Raw genomic sequence first — 23,812 nt, 5'->3', positions numbered from 1 at the left:
AGATTTAAAACCTTTTTTATACTAATCAAAATATTTTCACACCCCTTTTAAAGGGTGAGACTGGTTCAGTTCGGGATTCTGACTGCCCCTCCTAATAAGTGCGCTTCATGAGGATCAAACTAATGTTTTCACCCTTGTAGGGATATAACTGTGCCTTAACTGCTAAACTAACATTTCATTAGTAAGCCTTTTAGTACATATATTATATATTTTCAAGAAAAAAATTATTTTTTCAATGTAAAATTTGAAACCCTTTTGTATATATATTCTATATTTACAAGAAAAATTTATGTTTTTTCAATGTGGGATAATTTTTTTTTTTTAAATACTTTAACATAAAAGCATAACATAATATCTTTTTAATATAAAATAATTTTTTTTAAATATTCTTTTAAATTTTATTATTTACAATATGTATAGCTTATATTTACATGAATTTTTATTTTTATTTTTTATATGAAATATTAAAATTTTAAATATATATTTTTTAATTTTTTTTAAATTAATTCAGATTGACATGCACTCCTGATTGAATTAACCTCCAAACCAGGTTTCATTTTGGATCAAAATTAAATTATTTTAAGAGGGGTCATGCCAACCCCGGTCCAAAATATATCATGGGCTATTAATATATGAAAGGGTTGGGCCAGGCCTGGCTCGCAAGGCCATGCAAAATGCTCGTCTTCAAGGCCCACTTACTTTTACCTGAAATCTAATCCCTTGAAAGGAAAACCCTGAAATTGAAATTGAAGAGGAGCATCCAAATGCAAGAAAGAGGGGGTCTTTAATCTCTTTGAATCCAAAATTATGTTCTTTAGAAGCAGGTTTCTCTCCTTTCCCCTGGTGATTGGAGCTGTTATGTAAGTTTTCCTTATGTTTCTTTTTCCACGTACTTGTTAGTTTCTGACTTCCTGTTTATGTTGCTTGGATTTGCTGGCTTCTTTTGCTCATAAAAGCAAGCATGTGCACTAAATTCAGCCCTTTAGATCAGATACTTTAGTACCCATTACCTGTTTATACTGATAGATGGAGTTGATTAAACTAAATTATAATAGGAAAAATTTGGAGAGTTGATGTGTATTTGTTTTTAACTAAGGTTTCACATTTATGCTGACTTTAAGGAATCTTTTGGAGGTCGAAGTACTTGATATTAGATTAGTTGTTGAAGCAACCCAAATAGTCTAAACTGATTTCATAGATGTTTTAGAAATTGTGGATAATGGCATTCAGGAGGGAAGAAACTTTCATTGCTTCTTGTCTAATTGCAGCACATGATTGCCAAAATGAGACTTGTATGGTAAATGTGACTTGATATGAGTGCTTCTCCTGCATTTCATCCAACTCCCTCTATGTCTGTGGGAATATTGGTGTTTCCACCAAAGGTAACTGTAAAGTAAATATCATGTTTCTACGGAAACCTAGCTTGCTTCTGCCTTCAAAATATGTTCTCTGCTCTCCATTTTCTTGAAATTCCGTATCCCAAATTTCGGTGCAAAATTTGCATGTAACGCATTAAAAAAAAACATATGGTGGAAGAAAAATGAAATTGAAGCGGGGGTGGTTAAACACTCGATGCAGTTGGCTGGTTTTGCTACACTGAGTGTGAAAGTTATTTGCCATCTGTACTATGACTTTCCCTTGAATCATTATGCTTGCACTGGGATTATTATTTTTCTGAGTCGAATTCATTCAGTCACTCCATTTGATAGAAATCTCATGTTCATTTTTTATTTTTCATTGGACAATATACCTGGATACTTATATTTTAGTTTTTCGTAGTCGAGGAGTTCATACTATTGGAACTGAATTATATGCATTTAGACGAGTAGCATTTCCTTTTAAGTTTCTGTTAGGCTTTTAACATACAACTTTGTGTTAAAAAAATTCCAAGCAAAAGCCAGCATGCAATTCTTGTTCTCCCCTTTTGCTTCTTCTGAGAATTTAATAGAGCTCTACTTACAGCTTCTTCTGAGTTTACTTGATTGAACTATTCTTGTGAACTTCGTGCTTCTCTGATCGGAGTTGTCAATTTTAGCTGAAATTTTATGTCAAAATTGAACAGAATTTTATCTGAAACTATTTTTGCAATAGCAATATGAAGGCACAGGTTTTTGATGACCTCAATGTACCGTTAATATACCCATCAGCTACCAAGCCTCCAATCAAAATATTCATATTATTTCATAACATGTCTTTTATGCTTTGGGAATGACTTTATAAGGATTTTGCAGCATTGGAGTCGTTTCAGGGAAGGCAATATTTGGACCCCCACTTGATGAGTACTGGAAAAAGAAGCTTGAGGAAGAGGCAGCTGCAAAAGAGGCTGACACAAGCTCCACGTAGCAAATAATACTTGGAAAGAACTTCTGCACAACAACAGCGGAGAAATCAATTTTCCAGTTTGCTTATTCATATGTTTTATTCAATTTTTAAAATTTAGAATCTCGAGCACACGATGCTATATTTTAGATAAGGTGGGGTCCCAGCAACATCTGTGGGAGGATAAGATAAACATGGTTGGTTATGTTGTCATCTTGTTTGTTTTCTGGTCAAAGGAGAAAGGCTTAAGCAACCTCTACCTCGTAACTGCCCTTGAGTTGCACTTCCCAATAAATAATGTTGTTGAATTTTGTTCTCATTAGGAAGCCATTGGCGGTGAAGTTAGCATGTTATTGAACTTCTCTGAGAAGAAGACAGCTCGTGTATTCTATACTGATCCTAACTTGAGCATTGATCCCTTCTGTTCTTTCTACCTCAAGCTTCTTATAAACATTTTAACCTTTTCACCTGAGCTTTGCATCATGGTTTGAGCTTATGCTATATATGAATGTTGCTTAAAAAGTGACACTAGTTCAACTAGAAATGGGCGAACCATTAGCCAATGAATTATGTTCCTCCTTTCTGAAGTTGAATCCGTGAAACAATTTAGAAAGTGATTTGAACGTAACTGATTAGCCTTTATTGGATAGGAGCTGGAAGCTGAAAGCAATCTCTCTTCTTCTTGGACATGTAAACACATTGATGCTGGAAGGCTTGATGTAGACAAAAGAAAGATATTGATTGCAAACTGGGGGCTCAAGAAACCCTAGTTCTAGGTAAATTATTTCTCAACAACTTGCTAATCCAAAAATGTTAAATCCAGATGACTACATGCAGAAGCGTCTTGAGCAAGTGATGTTGGGGACACGGTTTCAATTAAATTTTATTTATTAATTGTTTTTTAATATTTTCAAATTGTTTTGATTTGCTTATGTTAATTTTTAAATAGAAACACTTTAAACTCTTTAAACTAGAGCTGATGTCACAATTTTATACCACAATCCAAACATGCTAGTAATCTTAAAAGAAAATCTATATGATACGGTTTAGGATCCGCAAGCATACAGCTGATGCTTTCGCAAAATCCTGCCAGAAGACTTTGCACCATGTTGGAAAAAGGAAATCTTAAAACAGAAAAGGCATCTTGCTGTGCTCCAATTCACGAGAAAACATGCAACCACTTGATATTCTGCCACTGTCTTTGCTTCCATGATATCAATACAATCCAAAAACTGCGCTACTGCCGTAGACTTCATATAGACGTTTGCCAGTACTATACAGTTTGTTTCAGTCTAACAGGATAGGGAAATTGTAACTGGAAAGAAAATATCCAGAAAGTTCAAACAGGCAAAAAATAATCCGAGCACAGATCTAGATAGAAAGTTACTCCAAACCATGTTACAGTGATAATCAGGCGTTGAAAGTACTCTTGAACAATGGAGTGGAGTACATCAATAGTCCATCAGCAGCAGGCACTGCATTGCTCCTCATAGCCACAGAAAACCTTTATCTCTATAGGCGATTCAAAGACATTACTAGGGGAGTTCAACAATCAACATGTTCAGATTGATGCCATTATAAGTAACGGGAAAGACATCTTTCATAACATGAAAACCAAACAAAGCCAGAATGCAATCGAAATGAAATTGAATCATGTAAATGCTCTGCATATGCATGGTATGCATGGATTTACAAGATAAAACCTGTTTCTTGGAAATTTATTCAACCATATACATGACTACATGTTCATGTTCTCATCAATAAGAACGAATGCAAAGTGACCTTTGTCTGATAAACTTTTAAAAACTTCTTAAATGGTACCAGACGAAGACAAGTTTTACAACAATATCAGAAGAGAGGATATATATAAGAAATTAATAAGGTAAAAAGCATCATTAAATCATCAAAATAACTCCCTTAATTATATGGCTTAAATTAGATGAATTGAGCAATGCCTATAAGAATAAACTAGACTAGAACGCATCCTTCAGAGACAAAGTTGCTTTAATGATTACTCACCAAATTAGTGACAAATGATACAGAACTAATCAACGATTAAAACTAGCATCAAGACACAAGCAGTATCGAATATGTGAAAGCACAAAGTAATGCATCCAATCGCAATAACAGAGGATTTTGTCATTACAAAGTAATCATCAGACTATATTCCTATTCATCTGAAGGGTGTAGAAAGATAATTGGAACTGTTGCCATTAAACATCTACAGGTTCTTTTACCCAAACATCCATTAAATTCGATATTACCACACACAAAAAAATATTGCATCAGTTCCAAAAGGGATTAAACACAAGAAGCTTCTGTGATAACAAACAAGATTGAATCACCAAATAAACTTTTTTCTTCTTCTGGTTGGAGGAGATGAATTGAGCTGTACAAAGAAATTAGATACATAACAAATCCTTCATGCATAAAGTTGAATGAAAGAGTTGAGAGAATTCAATGACAAATGATATAGAAATATTCAACAACTTAAGCTGGAACCAGAATCCAATCACCATCTAATATGTGCAAGCACAAAGAAATGCATACAGTTGCAATAACAGAGGATTTTGCATTGACATATTTCACCACTTCAAGACCTCTATCAACAACAACTTCATGAAAAACATCAACACATCTCCTTATTCCATTATACAGATTCTCCAGCAGAAACTCCAGGAAAGACCGGACAGTCTCGAACGTAACCCTCCCAGTCACATCGAGAACAAGCCTCCTGTTGCTTGGGACTGCCAATGTAGATGACACTTTATTAACCCACCCATTATCCTTAACCTCGTCAAATGATTTTCTTGCTTTAGGTTCACTAAAAAACGCTTCTTTTCCAGAGAGCTCATCCTCCATTGCACTTTCTCCTTGATCAACAGCCGAATTACGGGAATCGAAACTCGAATTCGTGTTAGAATCATCAGTTGTCAATACTTGATGAGATGTCTTGACAAGAGTCTCAATTGCACCATTACATACCGATACCAACACCCCTCTCACCTTGGTTTCGTGCTTAGGATTGGTTAATCCTGCAAAAAATTCATCATAGGTGTTGATATGCATAGTTTTGTCAAGGTAAACCGCAACGGCTGTGCTCACAAATAACTGAATACAATCACCAATCAGCTCTTTACACTTATCACCACAAACCACATCTACCAATTTTCGAGCAGAATCATGACCATCAGTACCAGTAGCAGAGGCATTCAAATCTGAATTTGAATTCAGATCACCTTCACAAAATCCCAAAACCAAGTTCCTAGCAAAGCTTCCAACAACAACAGAGACAAAACCAGACCCAGCTGAAGAACAAAGCTTATCAAAAACCTTATCCAAAAAACTTGGACTTCCATTCCCATTTCCATTGGCACCAGCATCATTATCAATTCTTCTTGCATTGGCTTGGTAACCACGCAAAATTCCCACAGTCGAAGCTTGTGTAAGGGTAACTAGTGCATCCGAGAATTCATTTGACCTTGCCACTTTAGAAATTTGCTTGAAACTATTGGGAATTTGGTCTGATTCGGATTGAACAAAATCTTTAAAATCCTTAGAAACAACCCCAATAGTTTCAGCAGAATCAGAGATAACTTCCGCAACAGCAACAAAAGCTCCAAAAATCTTGGAAACTCTCTTTCTTTTTTCAGCTAGTAAAGGAAAGTGATAAACTTTATAGGCAGTATAAGTAGAGAAACCAAGAGCTGCTAGTAAAAGAGCCCACCTCTTCTTTCTTCTGGTATAATCAAGAAGACCCTTTTTCACCAACTGCAAGTCCATCTTGATGATGAAATTGAGGAATCAAACGAAGAAGACACGGTAACAGTTCCGCATAAAATTTCACTTCTTCTACTTCTTGTCTTGTCTGTTTAAAACAAAAAAGACTGCAAGGCTGGGAGAGAAGGGAATGAATGAAGTCGGTTGCAGAGAGAGATTGACAAGTCGGTTTGCCGTCGAGTAAAGGGCTGGTGAAGTATGTACGTGCTGAAAGCTGTTTCTGTTTGTGGATATGAGAGAAGAGAAACGATCAGCTTCCAAGTTCCACACACAATCTCTGAAAAATACTTACTCCACTTGTTTTTTTTTTTTTCAAGCACCAAACAATTTTTCTTGTCGTCGTTTTTGATCTCCTCCACTTGTCAAATTTTATTGTTTTTATATATATATATATATATGTATATATATAATAATAATTAATACGACGCTAAGGAAACGGTGACAAGAGTTATAATAATACCAAATTTACAATAATTATGTATTAATTTTATTGATAAATAATAGTAATTGTGGTATATAATAATAATGATAATAAATGATGATGTTTTTCATTTAAAACAAAAAAATTATTATAGTTTTTTTAATCAAGAGGATGGCACTGTTATTATATTAACGGAAGTATTATTATAATTATTTTTTAAAATATTTTTTATTTAAAAATAAATTAAAATAATATTTTTTTTATTTTTAATACTAAGCACATCAAAATAAATAATATTTTTTTATTTTTAATACTAATCACATCAAAATCATCTAAAAATAAAAAAATATTAATTTAAAATAAAAAAAATTATTTTTAATTTTTTAAAATATAAAAACAAATGCAGCGGCTGTACATTAATCACATTCAAGTGTTCTAGTCTAGGTATTGCCACCCTATGAATATCAATTAGGATAATACTTATGGATCGAATGAATTATAAATCCAATTGTTGATTTATGTGTTATCTTTAGTTTCGATGAATTAATAAAAGTTTCAGAATTGCAGTCTTCTCCTCCTCTCGACTTTCCCATGTCCCTCCTGCTCATAGTTCCCAGCTTCTTCTTTCTTCCTCCTCCTTTTTTCTCTTCAAATCAAACTCTCTTGTCCCACGTTACATTACCTTCCCTTTTCCTGCAATATTGTAATCTAATATTAGGAAGGAACATTTAAAAAACTTGAAAAAGAATGCTAAATTAGGGCCCTCATGGATGGCTGAAAAGATTACAATGTAAGCAATCACGAACGTTGCTTAGGCCCCTCAGCACTTGGCTGTTACCAGCTTCTAGCTAGCTAGCCTTTCACCATGGAAAACGTCGGAAAGCTCTGCTAGGGATAGAATTCTACTCTCTTTTAATAATCCATGCATGCCCGCGAGATACTATAGATTCCATACCTGTTAAATAATTCCTTAATCTCAAAGGATTTGATTAATAATTAAGAAGATTTGTTCTCGTTCTTGATTCTTAGTTTAAACTTCCCAACCAATATCCCATAAAAAAATATTGAATTATTCTCAACACATTAGACTGATGTGACGGGTACAACAAATTCATGGATTATTTTTTAATTCTTTTTGTGATTATCTTTCTCTATCCATTTATCTGTTTATCTCTCTATCTATAATGATAATTATAACTCAATTTTCTCTATTAAACAACAGCAGGAACACATTATAAATCCATCCCTATAAAAGTTCCTCCCAGAATCACAAGTCTAACGACCACGCGTCCAATGTTCCAGAACCGAGCCGGCGCAAACCAACTTCCACCTGTCATGAAATATATACGTGGCAAATACCCAATGAGAGTCTCAGTCGTCCTCGTCCTAGGTAGCCTTTTAATCCTGTGCAACCACGTAAAATAAACTAAATCAAGGGAGGTTAGAGTTTCTGTTGGATTGACTCTCCAATATTTGCTATATATACAACTCTCTTAGCACCCAGAAAACCTTCTAAAATTAGCCCAGCCACACTCCCATCTCTGTAAAGGCCATGGCGCCCTCCTATTGCTTTATTCTCCATTTCTTCTCTGTCTGTGTCTGTGTATATGATTTGCTGTTACACAAGGTAACTCATCTTCTTCAATTCTATACATTCAAGAAATTATTTTTTATACGTATCCTTCATGTTAAAGCTTTTCTTGACGCGCGCGCGCACACACTTCTTGTAGACTTCTTGATTTAACCAAATTCCTCTTGCAAATAGTTTCTTATGTATATGATCTGTCTTTTCTGTATCTGAATCAAAGATATGGATTCATACACTGATACGCGTTGATTTGTTTTTCTTTGTATTCAAGAAAGAAGCTCAATATATATATATATATATATATATATATATATTAGAGAATTGAGACAACATTTCTGTTAATTAATGTGTTGTAATTTGCACTTAATCAACTTATTAATTAAGTCTTCAGAAACAATTAATCACACAGCCGCTTTCTTATCTCCAGCTTCTTTCCTACGTTTGTAATGTATATATTGTGTTAAAGCGTTCCTTAATTTCATTTTGTGTTATGATCGTATATAAAGGATGATTTCTGAGGCCAACCAAACCTGGAAGCAGCGGAGCTAATTAAGAAGATAGGAGATGGAGACAACTTACCAGCCTTATATCGATCCTGAGTTTGAGTCCCTCATTGAAAGAATTTATCCCCCGAGGTATAGCGTTCTTCAATTCTTGAAAATATAATACATGTATGATCAGTTGTTTGATCTTGCTTGCTGGTTTTGGTGTTGCAGAGTCTGCATAGACAACGAAGCATACCAAGATTGCACTCTTGTCAAGGTCACTTTCCATTATCTTTAACTAAACTTCTTAATTATATGAATTTCATGTTATTTAGAGTACCTATGTTTAATTTTATTTAGCCATCTTTTTTCTTGTTGGCGTAGAGTTGATAGTTTCTAGTTTGTGGATAGCAAAAAAATGAGATCGAGATCCCATCTCTCCGACTGCCCACCGAGTGTGTGCCCACTAGAACTCGAAAGAAAAGAAGAGAAAAGCTTCTGCTGCTATTATAAAGTATAACTACATAGTTCTATATATATGTATGACGCAATCTAATTGCAAAAAGGAACCAACCTAGTCACAGGACTTGGAAAGGAAACCCAAGAAGATGGAAAGGTCACTCACGGGAAAATGAGTGAAAAGAGTTGTACTGTAACCTAGTTTCCATGGAAATTTTACATGCTCATTTGGGCTAGTCAATTTTTACCTGGATTTGTAATCAAAAAGGGTGTTTTTGCAGGCTGACAGCGCAAACAAGCACGGGATTCTATTAGAGATGGTCCAAGTCTTAACAGATCTTGACCTTGTTATATCCAAATCATATATTTCTTCTGATGGGGGATGGTTCATGGACGGTCAGTGCCCACTGCCCTCCAAACTAACCTCACGCTTGCATCATCCCTACACTAGCTACATGGTTCCGCTATCCATATCTGTACTTTTGATTTATTCATATTACATGTTAATTAAGTATATTTGATGGTTAATATGGCCCTGAACCAGTGCAGAAAAAGAGAAAATATAACTTTGAGTCAGCAACAACTATCCTATGTCTTGCCTTTGCCTTATTCATGTGGGTTTGTTTTGATTGCATGCTATGCAGTGTTCCACGTGACTGACCAGCTTGGAAATAAACTTACTGACGAAAGCCTCATACTCTACATCCAGCAGGTCTCTCTCTCCCTCTCTCCTAGTATACGTACGTATGCGTATATGTATAATCAATCATATATACGTCTAAGAACACACTTAACAGGACAAGTCTTTTTTAGATATTTAAAACTGTCTGCCAGCCTTTATGCTTTTAATGGAAAATAAAACGCAGGCACTATGTGCGAACAGGAGAAGGGGGGTATCAAAGGAATTGCGAACTTGTCTCAACAGAGAAGTAAGGCCACGACATGTGTCAACAGAGCACACGACCTTGGAGATGGCTGGGACTGACCGACCAGGTCTGCTGTCCGAAATATCAGCTGTGCTTTATGATTTGGAGTGCCATGTCACAGCTGCCTTGGCGTGGACCCACAATACGAGAGCTGCTTCGATAATCTACATGGAAGATGGGTTTCGAGGAGGGCCGATCACAGATCCAAAGAGACTAGCGCATGTACAAGAGCAGTTGGAGAATGTGGTTGAAGCCCGTCATGGGATGGGGGAGAGGAGGAACGTCCGGTTGACTGCTCCAGCCCCAGGACAACAGACCCACACAGAGCGGAGGCTCCACCAGTTGATGTATGCCAACATAGACTATGAACCGTGTCAGGGATGCAATGGCGGAGGTGCAGCACATAGGAATAACTGTACCAAAACTCATGTGTTTATTGAATCTTGTGAGGAGAAGGGGTACTCTGTGGTGAATGTCAGGAGTAGAGACCGGCCAAAGCTCCTGTTTGATACACTCTGCGCTCTAACTGATATGCAGTATGTTGTGTTCCATGCTGCAGTTAGTTCTAAGGGCACCATGGCTGATCAGGTACGACATTAACATGCATTTCTTTCAGATCAGAACATTGTGTTACTGAAATAGCATGATAATTGCGGGATTGATGCTTGCTCGGAATGTGGATGTTGCAGGAGTACTTTATTCGGCAGAAGGATGGATGCACTTTGGATACAGACAGCGAAAGGCATAAACTAACCCAATGCTTGATTGCTGCCATTGAGCGCAGAGTATCCCATGTATGTACTTCTGTTCATGTTTAAGTTCTATTTTTCTAGCACTATAGAGAGCAATGCCTAGTACAATTTCACCATCATAAGCAATCAAGAAACTACCACTTAAAAACCTTGTTCGAACCTGTGACTGAATTATGTTCAGCAGGGGTTGAGGCTGGACATTCGCACGCACAACCGAATGGGACTGCTCTCAGACTTGACACGGGCATTCCGCGAGAATGGGCTATCAATATCAAGTGCTGAGATTGGAACAGATGGTGATAGAGCAGTTGGATTCTTCTATGTTACTGATGCTTCAGGATATGAAGCAAATCCACAGGTAATAGAACAGGTAAAAAAAGAGATTGGGGGATCTATCGTGATAGTTAACAAATCACCAGGCTGGACACCAAAAACTTCAAAGACTCCCTCAGTAGCTAGTATTAGCAGAACTAGCAGTGGCAACAGCATACATGAAGATAAACCCCGGTTCTCTCTAGGAAGCCTATTCTGGTCACAGCTCGAAAAGCTTTCAAACAATTTCAGCTCCACACGATCATGACGAGTTTCTAAATCGGGAACTGCTTCTTGGCTTGTACTTTATAGCTGTTGTTTAGCAAGTTCGAATGCCAGGAGATGAGTAGTTTCTCTCGCTATAATCAAATGACATAATGTACGTAGACAACACTCTTTTGATTTTAATCCCTCCCACGCAAAGTGCCAGCAAAATTAATCCAAATGATCATCTAATTTCAGTATGCGAAGACTAGGACAGCCATTCATTAACTGCGATATCGACTAGAGGGAAATTAATCCGAATTCTTGGTATTAAATTGAGATGTGTTTTCTTGGAAGTTCTCCTTTCTCTGTTATATTGGGACATTTTGCTAGTCAGAGTACCAGTTGAAAACTTCATGTAATTCCACATCCAGTTGAAGGACACTATAAAATTACTACGTAAATATATATATATTCCATGCATGATGATTCAATTTACATTGGAATTTGGAGTTATGTACAGAAATACAGTTTTACAGCCCAACTCGAACTGCAGAAACCATATGCAAGATATTCACAGTAAAGAGGTGAAATAACATTAAAAGAACAACATGCAACATCAAAGCTTTAGTCGAAGAATCACATCACTCCACTGTCATCAACATCAAGCGAATCACTAGATTCCTTGGTTTAAGAATTGCGAGTACTTACCTGCTCAGACCCAGTATTTTTTACACTAACAGGGTTAATATCCTTAACTGAGTCAGCAGAGCTTCTGCTCAGCTGAACCCAATCCCGCGATTCTTTTGTTGAACTCTCAGAGCCAGATGCCACTTTCTTGTAACTTGTAGGTTCATCTTCATCATCCGCTTCAAGATCACTGAATGAAACATCCTCATCATTTCCAAGAGGCATTGAGGCTCCACTGGCACCAATCATTTCTGAACTATCATCTTTCAACCAATCATCACCATCATCCTCAAATTTCTCATCCAGAATCCTAGAGGAACTGGATGATGAATGCTGATGTTTGGTCTGGTTGACTTTTTCTTCCTCAACTATGTATTTGTCAATAATTTGCATCTGAGTACTTTCAACTGGATGCTTCTCCATTTCCGATTCAGCTGAAACATTGGAAGGGACTGTTTCATGATCAGGTGTCTTGGCTGCAAGTGTGGGAGGGACTGCTTCAGTGCCAGATGTCATGATTGTAACTGATTCAGTCTCAGCATGAGATGGCACAGACAAAGTCTCTTCGTGTGGTAAATCAGTATTACTATTATCTTTTACACTGGAAGTGCCAACTCCTGGCCAATCTGGAGTGGACTTTGCCTTATCTTTGTTTTGCAACTCGTGAGACAACATTGCTCTCGCTTCCACTATCTGCAAGAGTACATAAACATTTAGTGATGCAGGTAATCAAGTTAATTGCCCACGACACAATTTTGGTAGATAATATCTTAATATCACATGGAATTGAAATTAACTAATGACAATAACCAATAACTGCCAAAATCAAACCATGCACTTATGGACATATATAAAAATATGGCAGTCAAGATTGGCCCAAGAACCCCTAATTGCCTTCCAAGTTTCAGCAGAGCAATGGTTAAAAGCAAGGCAAGAAAACAGCCTCAACCCTCATAGAAAAAACAAACTGGTTGCTATCATCATTTCCAAAACATTCACTAACCATACTCCTGTGACACAAACCGAACAACAATCCCTTGCGTTTTCTATTGTATCAGAGACCAAAAATCAAAATCATCAAACCTTCTTTCACAAAAATGTTCACCATCTTCGCAAGAAGTACATAACGAACTGAGGCACAGATTAGGAAGGAAGACGATTACGAAAATAGAAAACCAGATGAACAAAACAACCTACACAGTGACGGAAGGATTATGCTAGAAGTTCAAAATAACTAAACTCAGTAATTCTCAATAAACATATCTCGAGTAGCAGTTGAACCAACTAATAATCATAGTAAAAGCAACATACTTGGGGAGTCGAGAGTAGCTGAGCATCATGTTTAGTGAGTCTAGGGTGCAAGAGAACAAAGTAAATCTTCCAAAAGCAGCCCTCACTCATATATCCAGGACAAAGCTCAATCCTTAAAGCAGCTAATCTGGGAGCAAGACGCTCGACAGCTAAAGCATGTTCTTGTTGGGCATCCGACATATCAAAATCTGAAAAAAAAACATAAAAGAAAATCAGACATACTCAGACATGATTTTTAATAAAACAAGAAGACGACAGACCTTCAAAATCTTGAACACGAGGAATGGGAAAGTCGAGCCAAGTCTCAGGATGCATAGAGACATCTCTAGCAAAACCCACAACGTCTTCAGTCACACCCACAGCAGTTGCCTCAATAGTCGCAATATCATCATCGTCACTCTCGGATCCCAACTGGAGCAAATCGGAGGCGATCTTTGTGAGCTCCGACACCGTTTTGTTAGTGGAAAGCTTGGAGATCCCTGACTTAAACTTGCCTCCAATTTCGGAAAAATCACTGCGAATGCCGGAGATCAATGCAGCGTCTTCGTCATCTGGATGAGGATCATTCTCCGACGGTGTAGGAGCGAGGAAAGAAGCGACACCCCAGAATTGGCGGGATAGGGTTTGCTGAAGATCTGTTAAGTCTTCTTTGAGGCCACGAGGTGTCGTGGATTGTCGTTGTTGTTGATCCGATTCTGTATAGGAGAAATCTTCTTCTTCATCGTCGAAATTTAGAGAGTTAGCTATAGACCTTGCTAGCCATGCCATTTTTTTCTGTGGTAGAGACGAGTGACCGAATGGTGGAAACAAAAAGCAGTAGAGAGACTAGACTGGGACAAAATGGAGAGTATAGGGACCAAATCTAACATTACGAAAGCACCCTAATGAGAAAAATAGGTATAGCAAGGAGCCCGTGTCGAGCTCGTAAAGCTACACCACCAGAAATGCTACTACTTCGAAACCGCCTCTTCACTCTCTCATCGCTTCCCTCTCTACCTCAACACGCCAAAAACACTTTTCCGTTAACCTTCTCTTTCAATTACTCGACCCGAGAACCTCCAAACCCAAACCCTTCTGGGCATGTCTCTGCTTCAAAGACATCGAAACCGTCTCCACTCTCTGACGTGGCCCGCTTTGTCCGTACAGTCCTCTTTGTGCCACCCGGAGTTGACCCGGATGAAGTGACGGAGGAGATTATTTTGCCCGGCTCGAATATCGTTGTTGGACCTTATGCGGGTCATTCTCAGATTAAGGAAGTTGAGTTTGTAAAAAGCAGTGGAAGGGCTAAGGATTGTCCGAGAGATGATCGACCTGAGTTTGCAATTTTGGGTCGGTCCAATGTGGGAAAGTCTTCACTTATTAATGTTCTTGCTAGAAAGAAAGAAGTTGCTCTCACTTCTAAAAAACCAGGTTTGATGTTATGAAAAAAAGGTCCGATTTTTTTTTAATGTTATTTTTGTATTGTGGATTTTTAATGGGGTTTGAATTTTTTTTTTTAATATTATGCATTGTAGGGAAGACCCAGTTGATAAATCATTTCTTGGTGAATAAAAGTTGGTACCTTGTGGATTTGCCTGGTTACGGGTAAGCAACTCATGTTTCTGATTTCTCCCTTTTTTTAGTTGTATTCAATGATTTTTTTTTTTCTAGGCTATATTTGGTTATTAAGTATAGTGACTAGTTGATCATTTCTTGGTGAATGAACTGGTGCAAAGGATGTTTGCTTGGAATTGTCTTACTTTTTGTTAAAGAATGCTTACTAGGGTTATTATGTATAGTGACTAGTTATCATTTCTTGGTGAATGAGCTGATGGGAAGAATGTTTGCTTGACTTTTTGCCAAAGCACGCTTACTAGGCTGATAAGCTTAAATTTTTTTACTAGGATTGGGCGTGCTTATTGCTTTGTTTTGATATGCAATTATTTGGTGCTTTTCCTCGAGGATGAGTAGAATAACTTGCTGAACTTGTCTTGAGATTAAGGGAAATACCTCAGCACCAGGTCTAGCTCGGAGGGTTCAAATGAGGATTTAGCCTTTAAGTAAGATTCTACGCTTGAGTCGTTGAGTTGTAATGCCCTCCATTTTGTCCAAGAAAGGAAAAGAGAAAACTTCTGTTGACATTTCTGGTGTGTCCTTGCAACTTTGAGGTAGTTCTATTGTTAAGTAGTGATTTTGTCGGGGAATGATTTTGTTTTTCCTGTCTATGCCATTTAAATTGATTTTATTATATGATAGTTCTTTCCATATCAACTAGTATATTTTCTTGTTATGTTTTAAATTTTAATCATGTGTTTTGTGGTGGACGGTAATGTGTTCCCACAAAACTGGCAACTGAAGCATGATTTTCAATTACATTTCCCCCCATCAAATTTTGGGAAAATCATTTAACAATGGTCTGATATTTATATCTTCATTGGTTTGAAGTTAAACTAAAAAAGCAAAATTAATTGTTGTTTGGGGGTTGTGATGGTCTATTCATAGAAATGGAGTAGCAAAATTGGGGTTGTTATTTGCAAATTTATGAGTTGCCTAACCTGATGGTTTTGAACTTTTGATTATATGTGTGCGCACGCGCGCGGCTGCTATTTGTTTGAACAGTTCAAGTTAGTGTTCTTTGCAAATTTATGAGTTGCCTAACCTGATGGTTTTGAACTTTTGATTATATGTGTGTGCGCGCGCGCACTTGGCTGCTATTTGTTTGAACAGCTTGAGTTAGTGTTCTTGCCTTCAGTTGTAAGTTGCATTACTTGCGGCATAGGGTAAGTGCCGGTAGTGAAAGGAACTTGTGTTGGGCCTGCTTTGTTGTCCATGTTGCTTTAGTCTTTCAAAAGGAAAACTTCTGTTTTATTAGCAATTCTTGCTAAATTCCTAACGTTTAGATCTGTGCTTATTCTTCGAGGGTCAAAGCTGATGAGCATATTGTGCACTTATCTGAATGGGATTGTGGAAAATTAGACATTGTTTTTCTTATGATGGTCTTTCTTCAGGATTTATGAGGACATGAAAAAATCAATTATAGATAACAGAAAGTGCCATCCAGTTATGTTCTTATGATGGCCGACTGTGGTTGTTAGATTGTAGTAGAAAATGGCCACATTTTTTGAGAGGCAGCAAACTGTTATATGGGAGCTTTTCCAGCTTGTGCATCCCTTGGCGTGTCATTTCTGTTTGAACTCATGCAGATGCTCTGCTTTAGTCAGTGATTGCTAATTAATTTGTTCATGATTCATTTGTTTAGAGAGGGCATTCTATTGAAGAATTGAATGACTACCTTGAGTATCTTGTTTGTGTTGCCCAACTATGTCTTGGAAATTTGTATCTTTTGAGTATGTGGTTGAATGATTGCCTAATAACTCACTCTGTTTTCAGGTTTGCGAAAGCCCCAGATTCTGCTCGAATGGATTGGTCGTCGTTTACAAAAGGCTACTTTTTGAACAGAGAAACTCTGGTAGCTGTCCTGCTTCTCATTGATGCTAGCGTCCCTCCTCAAAAGATTGACCTGGATTGTGCTAATTGGCTTGGACGCAACAATGTAAGCTTCTCTTTAACTGTAAAGCTATCTTGATAATTTTCTGATGTGTATAACTAGGTTACCTGCATGATGCTATATCATGCTTTTCATTTCTGCCATTCCAATGTGTTTCAGATACCAATGACATTAGTTTTCACTAAGTGTGACAAAATGAAGGGGGGAAAGAGAACAAGGCCTGATGAGAATATCAAGAATTTTCAAGAGTTAATGAGGCAAAACTATAGGGAACATCCTGCATGGATCATGACTAGTAGCGTCACTGGTTTGGGCAGGGATGAGCTTCTCCTACACATGTCCCAGCTAAGAAACTACTGGGATCAATAGATTGAAAACAAATGTTGAAGTGTTGTGTAGAAATTTTCTTCCTTTTTTTTTGTATTCTCATTACTTGTCGATTTTGCCAATCAAAGTTATGATAAAAATCTAAGTAGGACCCGTAACATGCACTTGTGTTGGATGTAACATTCTTCATATGTACATAGATGAGTGAAGTCTTCTTGTTTTCCATGAGATCTTATCAATATCTGCTCTATGCTTAGATAGTTGGATTTTACGGTTTCAGCTGTACATTTTGACTGCAGAAACTTATGTTATCTTGATTTTCAATGCTTAATTTATGACTTGTTACATAATAAATGCCGAATGCTTATGTCTGGACAAACTGTGATGCTGTAGTCAAAGGTGGTTATTTTGAAGTTCAATGAACTTTGGTCCGAATTCTACAGGCATGGTCCTGTGATTTCCTTCATCTAGAGGAGGGTCACTTGAAGCACTCGCTGTCTCTCACACTCTTTAAGTTTGACCATGCTCATTTTTCTGTGTTGCACGAGATCTGAGGGCATCTTCAGTGCTGACAAATAACAATTTCCCGGTTGGTCTTTGAATGCATTTCCTGCCTTCTGTTGTCTACTTTGTCGAACAACTGACCTCCCAAGTAGGAATTCCTGTCACTTGCATTTCATGGTCAGACATCTTAAAAGTACTTGTTTTTCTTAAAAAAAAAAAAAAAAAAACTAATGAATCAGCAAGGATGTCAGCTACTTTTGGTGGGCATGCAATAGATCTCAACCTAAGATGTTGATCATTAACACTTCATGCATTTAAAAAGCAAGCTTTGAGCTTTGTATTTTCAGAAATAACGCACTGGGAAATGTTGAGTATAAGACGCAATGAATATAAGATCACAGACATCCATCCCCAGGCTGCTATAAGCAGGCGTGGGCCAAAGGTTCAGTAGGTTTAGGGATTTGCAGGGGAGTCCGGATATTAAGATCAACACATATTCTCTTTAAGCAACTTGCCGAGGCAATGTAAGACTTGTTTTCTTTGAGCTGGCTTCTGTTTAACATTCGAATATATGTGCCTGCCATTAAAAAACAACCATCTTTAGACATGTCTAGCCAGTGTTTTCACCAATAAGATTTGACTCGTAACTTACCTCATAAATTAAAGCGCTAGAGCTAGGTCAGATGGCCTGTCCAGATCAAACCATTTTCATTACATAAACCCACAGCTGCAACTAGTTATAATACTATAGACTTCCATCACCAAGCAATCAAATTTGGTCAGCATGACCACCCACCCAGCTAGTATGACAATCTCCTGAATCATGTATCCGATTTGATTTTGCCTTCTGCTGCTATCCTTTTTACACAGAGCCTTCATATTTGTTTCGGTCATAGTTTTGCCAAGCTGGTAAGGTTCTTCAGGACAACTTGCCTCCAACAAATTTGCTCTGTAGCAAATGTTTCTCCTTTGGAAGGTCGCCTAAGAAAATCCGGGGAAAATGGAAGCAATTACTAAAGGACAAAGATTGTTACTTGGAAGGAATTTACAAGACCAAATGCTGAGTGATCCAAAAGCTAAACTAATTCTCTTTTTTATTTTTTATTCGTTGTTAACTCTCGAATTTATTTATAATCCGAAGACAATTATGAACATGAATAGAATAATATAAATTATATTTTAAAATTTTACTAAATAGTTTAAATTTTTAAATTAAAATGTTTTTTTAACCATAACTAAGCAATTAAAAATAAAAGAGACAGCAAATATTCATGGCCAAATCAATAACAAAATAATCCCATATTTCTTTTTAAAAAAATTACAAAGGTCAAAACCACTTGCTGCTAGCTTCTCGAAGTCGCAAGAACATTATATTTTATTCTTTCCTTTTAACTTTTTGTTTTTCTCTTACCTCCATACTGTATACACATTCATATTTACATTCAAAATAAACCTGTGTTTCATGTTAAGGTGTGACTTATACAGTTTTAAAATCTAACGAGGAATCGACTTGAAGTAAAATTTTAGTTACGTGTCCGCAGGGTGGACTCTGATTTAAATATAAGAAACAAATTAAAATGGCTTTATTTTAACTAAATAATAAAAAAAATCAATAGAATAATTGGTGGATTTTGACCAAGTCAGCTATATATTTTTTTTTTCTAATTTTTTCAATTAAGATTGATTCAAACCCAAATCAATTTGATCCCGAATCAAGGTTGAGCTGGATTTTAAAATTACAGGTGGACTTAAAAAAGGATTATCCTTTGGATATAAATTGTACTTTCACATCAAATATCGGAGGTGGTCGAGATTTATGCTTTTGATGAATTAGCATTTTAAATTGGATATTTTCTAGAATGAGTTAATCTGATTTCTTTGTTTTTCCATTACAGAAAGAGTAATGTTATATATACAAACAAAACATTTACATAAAACTTTAATATAAACATATGTAATATTTACTATTTTCGTGAAAAATCAATCATTTAAATTCGTGAAATTAATCCCCACTTTATTTCTTATAGGTCCAGACTTCAATTTATATGAAAATCAAGTATGAAAAATTGTTTTATGCAATTTGTTTTCTAGAGATGACGTAATTTTAATTAAATTAGAGAGCCAGACCTTAGTCTATCACATGATTTCTTGGTTTTCTAATAAATTTGATGTGTTTGTATGAATAAATGACATGAACAGCCACCATTATTTTATTTAAAAAAATAAAATAAAATGTAGTTATCAATCTTCACCATGAAGTGATTCTTTTCAACACAAATCTCACCATTTATTCCATCGGGTCCATTCCCAATTAAATAGGATGGTCCACAATATAAGGAGAATATTATAAGCACACAAATATACGAATAAACAATACAAATATCTTGCTATAATCAAAGCGAAAGATACAACAAATTAAAAAACCATATATAAAACTCTAAAATCCGTTATAACACATATCTTCATGTGTTTAAATTACTAAAGAGTACATGATTAGGTGGTGGTTGAATATTGACTTAGGAATGGGGATAGTTGGACCTTACTTGAATTTGTTATATTTAAGGTTTAGAATTATTCTAGATATTATTTTATAAAATATTTTTTGTTTCAAAATATATTAAAATAATATATTTTTTATTTTTTAGAATTTATTATTAACATCATCATATCAAAACAATAAAAAAAAAAACTCAAAAGCTCAAATAAACTATAATATCAAACAGGACCTTTATAGTTTATATAATATTTATCAAGCTAGATGTATTGTACACTTGAGAAAATATGGTGGAATGCAGGCTCGCATGTATTTGTTGGATATACACGTGAATGATGGATATTCTAATCCATTAGGAGGAGGTAATAAAATGTTCTTAATTATGTGCAAAATGACCCAAAATCTAACAATTTAAGTTTACGAATAATAAGGTATGTAACTATGTCTTAAGCTCCAAGCTCCTTCAACAAATTTGTGCTCGTTTGTTTTGTGATAGTTTTTTTTAATTATTTTTTATAGTTTTTCTATATTGATATTGAATAAAAACAAAAACAAAAATATTATATTATCAATTGATTTTTTTATATTTTTTTTGAAAAGCACCATATGTACGAACATTACCAGAAACCTGCTATTTTAATGATCATTGAGTTCATCAAAGAATAGGGGGGAAAAATTAAAATTCCACATGTATGTCATAACTTTATATTGCTAAGAAGAGCCAATGAATTTCTTAAACACTTCAGTAACGACATTTTCACACAAGCAATCACATAAGTAATTACCATACACACACACACACACACACACACACACTACATGATTCACAAGTCTATTGAATATTAAAAAAATATTGAAAAATGAACCAACAGTCTTGATATATTGATTGCTTCATATTACACAAATGAGTGTCTAGCTATATATAGCCCAGGGCTTCCAGAGCTGACGATTATTCTGCCTTCTGTTGTTTAAGAAGTTGAATGGTTACGGATTCAACCGACGCCATAATTTTTTTCTTAATTACAAGGTAAAGAACTGTGGTTTTAAACTGCATCTGTTTTCAGCTTAATTGAGAAAAGACGAGATGGTTCCCTAAGAGAAGAAAAGAAGAGAAGAAATGGGGCAAGAGAGCTGCCTCGACCTAGCTAGAACAAATTGTGCTAACAGTACTGGAAGTAAAACATGGCACGGGGGTATTGTAATTAACATCTAAAGCACAGTGCCTTGCTCAAGACTGGAAAGAGTTCCTGGACTCAGAAGAGGAAAGGAACACCAAGCATGAGAGGATGGTGACAGATTCGATTCGAGTGAACTTGATACGGCCATTATACTATCTGATATCTTCTTGGGTTTTACATCCAATGATTCAGACATTAACTCCTGGTGCAAGGCAGACAACGGGGTTTTCGCAGGAGAAGGAAGAAGTTGTAAGGGTATTGCTGAAAAATCTCGACCAAATAATGTTGGTTGAGCAAGATCAAGCGGAGGAGGTGCCACGCTTTGGAGCCTTGGCTGATGCTGTGGCTCTGGCACTGGCTCTGGCGCGGGTGCACCAGTGAGCTTCTGAACAAGGTCTCGGAAGTTTATAGGATCCACCTTGTAAACTCTTGGTGGCGTTGGTTGCAATGGTGCTATTGGTTTCTTACATGGTTTCATCTGGGGTTTTCGAATGGATAGATGATAAGATTGTGGCATTTTCAGGCCTTTTGTTTCCTCGGAGTATTGTTTCGAGTACATTGATGAGGATGTCGTTAAAGAAGTAGAAGAATTGTATGCTTCCATGGCTGAGGCTGTGCTAGAAGTATTTGGTGTGCTCGTGCGGGCTTTGAAGAAGATGAGAAATGAGATTTTTTTTTTTTTTTGGTACGGGATGAGAAATGAGATTTGATCAACAAAAGACTACATTATATAATGACGAAGTGAGATAAATGTGTAGACAAATGAGACAAAGAGCAACAACTGATTGCTGAAGCCATTGGTCGGAGAGGCAAAAAAAAATGTATTTGTTTCTTATCAGCCGACGCCAGTGCTGACATCGACTACATTGTCCAACGCTGAATTCTTGACCCTTTTTAATTTATTCATTAAAACTATTTCCCATCAGAACTGCGTGTATTCGTTCTTCCTTGGAATTTCTCTCTTTTTTTGCTCATCTCAGTCTTGATTTTAATAGTCGTTTGTTCTTGTAGGACATAACATAATTTATTCTGATAAATAGAAGATGTGATCTTGGCATAGTATTTCTTTTTTGTTACGGAATGTGAAATAATTTATGTATTTTTTTCTGACCATGAAACAATATGTTTTTGTTCTTCCTTCTTTTTTATCTCCTTTCAAGTTTTATCTGACATTTTTCACCGAAAACTTGACTTGGTCTCACTCATAGCCTACCAAAATATGATCACGTTTTTTGGTGAAGTTAAGATTGTTGGCAAGTTCCAGTCGATCGTCTAACACAACCGACAAATGTATAACAGGAATTAATAAATTATCCGACTGAAAAAGGGATTTTCATAATTGAAGGAAATGCAGAATTTTTTATAAGAAAAATAATAATTAATTAGCCAACCATTGAAGAACGTATACCTAAGACAAGTCCCGAATTGCGAAGCTGGCGACCAGCCGCCTCTGTCGTTGGACTTTGTTGCCTCCTCGCACACCTGGCCTTTGCTCAGAATCTTTGACCAGATTAAAGAACTTGAAAAATTTATATGAAATCTACGCAAGAACTCGTGATTATGATGGTTAATTTATTCTATAATCAAACTCATTATTTATTAATCTTTAGACTGAGAGTCTGTTATATGAATACTTGATTCCATGCATTATTACTATTGAAAGTAATACTTTCTTGTCTTGTCTTCATCTAAGATCTGACCACTCTGCTGGAGAGGGATGGGTGCATTGAACTTGCATCTTTTGTTCATCTATAATATTAATAATATTAAGCTTTTATAGTTTTTTTAATTTATTTTTATACTCTTACATAACCTTTAATTATTGTCTCGAGAAAAAGAAAAGAAAACATATTTTCTTGTATTCTCTGTTTCAAGAATATAAAAATCATTTTAAAATTATCTAGAGATGATTCAATTTAGTTTTCTTCAAACGGAATATGTTTTTTTCATGTAAAGCTGGATTCGAGCAATGTGATGCTAGAAACTCTCTACAGCCATGCAAATTCGCTGTAAAATCAGGTTGTGATGGACAAGTATCAAAAGAATTCAATTTCTTGGACACATGCGTGTGGATGGTGAAGAAAACCCTGGAAAAATGGACTCTTCCAGTGACACGCGGGGAAATGAACCCTTTTTCTTTTACCTTTTTTTTGGGAATTGAGTCGAAACATTTACAAGCACTTTGAGCAAGTGAGCATCCAAGAGAAATGCAAGGTCTAAACGTTAGTTCTAATATACATTAAGTGCAAGGTTTTGACCAAGGATAGCATACACCCCAATATTCGAAGCTTTTGATAATTGGTTTTTCCCCAAAAAGCATTTAAAATGGAGATTTAAAATCCAAAACAGGGGTAAACGCAACCTATTAATAAGATAGGATGCTGCAAGAAATGAATGAGGCCAAAAAGATAGAGGCAACGATGCTTGATGAAGAAAGCTGGGACCCTTTTCAACAGTATATATAATGATGGCACAGTCCAGAAGTATTGAAAATTTTATCTGCAAGCATTTTAAGTTTTGAGAATAACGCAAAGATATCTTATATTTGTTAACAATTAGATATAACCAAATATAT

General features: G+C 36.1%; 5 protein-coding genes and 1 long non-coding RNA gene across 7 annotated transcripts; 3 read left to right on the top strand and 3 right to left on the bottom strand.

Annotated features, from left to right (window-relative positions):
• Nucleotides 1-694: 694 nt before the first annotated feature.
• On the top strand, nt 695-2,714 carry LOC105130479 (uncharacterized). Its single transcript, XR_843238.1, has 2 exons — nt 695-860; nt 2,232-2,714. It is a non-coding gene; the product is annotated as an uncharacterized LOC105130479 (long non-coding RNA).
• A 1,711-nt stretch (nt 2,715-4,425) lies between these two features.
• LOC105130477 (protein PHLOEM PROTEIN 2-LIKE A10) lies at nt 4,426-6,446 on the bottom strand. The gene is made up of 2 exons (XM_011033016.1): nt 4,674-6,446; nt 4,426-4,488 (listed from the first exon to the last, which is right to left on the bottom strand). The coding sequence occupies exon 1, from the start codon at nt 6,100-6,102 to the stop codon at nt 4,810-4,812; it is 1,293 nt and encodes a 430-aa protein (XP_011031318.1). The 5' UTR covers nt 6,103-6,446; the 3' UTR covers nt 4,426-4,488; nt 4,674-4,809.
• Nucleotides 6,447-7,968: 1,522 nt separating this feature from the next.
• Nucleotides 7,969-11,599, top strand: LOC105130476 (uncharacterized). 2 transcript variants are annotated; one of them, XM_011033015.1, is made up of 8 exons: nt 7,969-8,147; nt 8,615-8,743; nt 8,825-8,870; nt 9,334-9,448; nt 9,697-9,764; nt 9,919-10,566; nt 10,668-10,772; nt 10,915-11,599. In XM_011033015.1, the coding sequence occupies exons 2-8, from the start codon at nt 8,673-8,675 to the stop codon at nt 11,308-11,310; spliced, it is 1,449 nt and encodes a 482-aa protein (XP_011031317.1). In that variant the 5' UTR covers nt 7,969-8,147; nt 8,615-8,672; the 3' UTR covers nt 11,311-11,599. The 2 variants fall into 2 exon arrangements, with proteins under 2 accessions (XP_011031317.1, XP_011031316.1); XM_011033014.1 differs by having other exon boundaries at nt 10,912-11,599.
• Nucleotides 11,600-11,702: 103 nt separating this feature from the next.
• LOC105130475 (uncharacterized) lies at nt 11,703-14,036 on the bottom strand. Its single transcript, XM_011033013.1, has 3 exons — nt 13,508-14,036; nt 13,248-13,435; nt 11,703-12,629 (listed from the first exon to the last, which is right to left on the bottom strand). The coding sequence occupies exons 1-3, from the start codon at nt 14,013-14,015 to the stop codon at nt 11,937-11,939; spliced, it is 1,389 nt and encodes a 462-aa protein (XP_011031315.1). The 5' UTR covers nt 14,016-14,036; the 3' UTR covers nt 11,703-11,936.
• Nucleotides 14,037-14,126: 90 nt separating this feature from the next.
• Nucleotides 14,127-17,311, top strand: EMB2001 (P-loop containing nucleoside triphosphate hydrolases superfamily protein). Its single transcript, XM_011033012.1, has 4 exons — nt 14,127-14,657; nt 14,762-14,831; nt 16,617-16,779; nt 16,894-17,311. The coding sequence occupies exons 1-4, from the start codon at nt 14,132-14,134 to the stop codon at nt 17,101-17,103; spliced, it is 969 nt and encodes a 322-aa protein (XP_011031314.1). The 5' UTR covers nt 14,127-14,131; the 3' UTR covers nt 17,104-17,311.
• A 3,583-nt stretch (nt 17,312-20,894) lies between these two features.
• On the bottom strand, nt 20,895-21,943 carry LOC105130473 (zinc finger homeobox protein 4-like). Its single transcript, XM_011033011.1, has 2 exons — nt 21,214-21,943; nt 20,895-21,143 (listed from the first exon to the last, which is right to left on the bottom strand). Exon 1 carries the CDS (start codon nt 21,839-21,841, stop codon nt 21,269-21,271), a length of 573 nt encoding a protein of 190 aa, XP_011031313.1. The 5' UTR covers nt 21,842-21,943; the 3' UTR covers nt 20,895-21,143; nt 21,214-21,268.
• Nucleotides 21,944-23,812: the final 1,869 nt, after the last annotated feature.

This window comes from Populus euphratica, unplaced genomic scaffold, assembly GCF_000495115.2.
Source record: "Populus euphratica unplaced genomic scaffold, PopEup_1.0 scaffold21.1, whole genome shotgun sequence".
NCBI lineage: Eukaryota > Viridiplantae > Streptophyta > Magnoliopsida > Malpighiales > Salicaceae > Populus > Populus euphratica.
This window is presented reverse-complemented; position numbering and strand designations above follow the sequence as displayed.

Coding starts and splice junctions, on each gene's coding strand:
- LOC105130473 (XM_011033011.1), bottom strand. CDS start 21,841: ATGGAAGCATACAATTCTTCTACTTCTTTAACGACATCCTCATCAATG.
- LOC105130477 (XM_011033016.1), bottom strand. CDS start 6,102: ATGGACTTGCAGTTGGTGAAAAAGGGTCTTCTTGATTATACCAGAAGA.
- LOC105130475 (XM_011033013.1), bottom strand. CDS start 14,015: ATGGCATGGCTAGCAAGGTCTATAGCTAACTCTCTAAATTTCGACGAT. Junction 13,436..13,507: donor TCGTGTTCAAGATTTTGAAG/GTCTGTCGTCTT, acceptor TTTTTTTTTCAG/ATTTTGATATGTCGGATGCC. Junction 12,630..13,247: donor AGCTACTCTCGACTCCCCAA/GTATGTTGCTTT, acceptor GTACTCTTGCAG/ATAGTGGAAGCGAGAGCAAT.
- LOC105130476 (XM_011033014.1), top strand. CDS start 8,673: ATGGAGACAACTTACCAGCCTTATATCGATCCTGAGTTTGAGTCCCTC. Junction 10,567..10,667: donor AGGGCACCATGGCTGATCAG/GTACGACATTAA, acceptor TGGATGTTGCAG/GAGTACTTTATTCGGCAGAA. Junction 10,773..10,911: donor TTGAGCGCAGAGTATCCCAT/GTATGTACTTCT, acceptor AATTATGTTCAG/CAGGGGTTGAGGCTGGACAT.
- EMB2001 (XM_011033012.1), top strand. CDS start 14,132: ATGAGAAAAATAGGTATAGCAAGGAGCCCGTGTCGAGCTCGTAAAGCT. Junction 14,658..14,761: donor TCTCACTTCTAAAAAACCAG/GTTTGATGTTAT, acceptor TATGCATTGTAG/GGAAGACCCAGTTGATAAAT. Junction 14,832..16,616: donor GTGGATTTGCCTGGTTACGG/GTAAGCAACTCA, acceptor CTCTGTTTTCAG/GTTTGCGAAAGCCCCAGATT.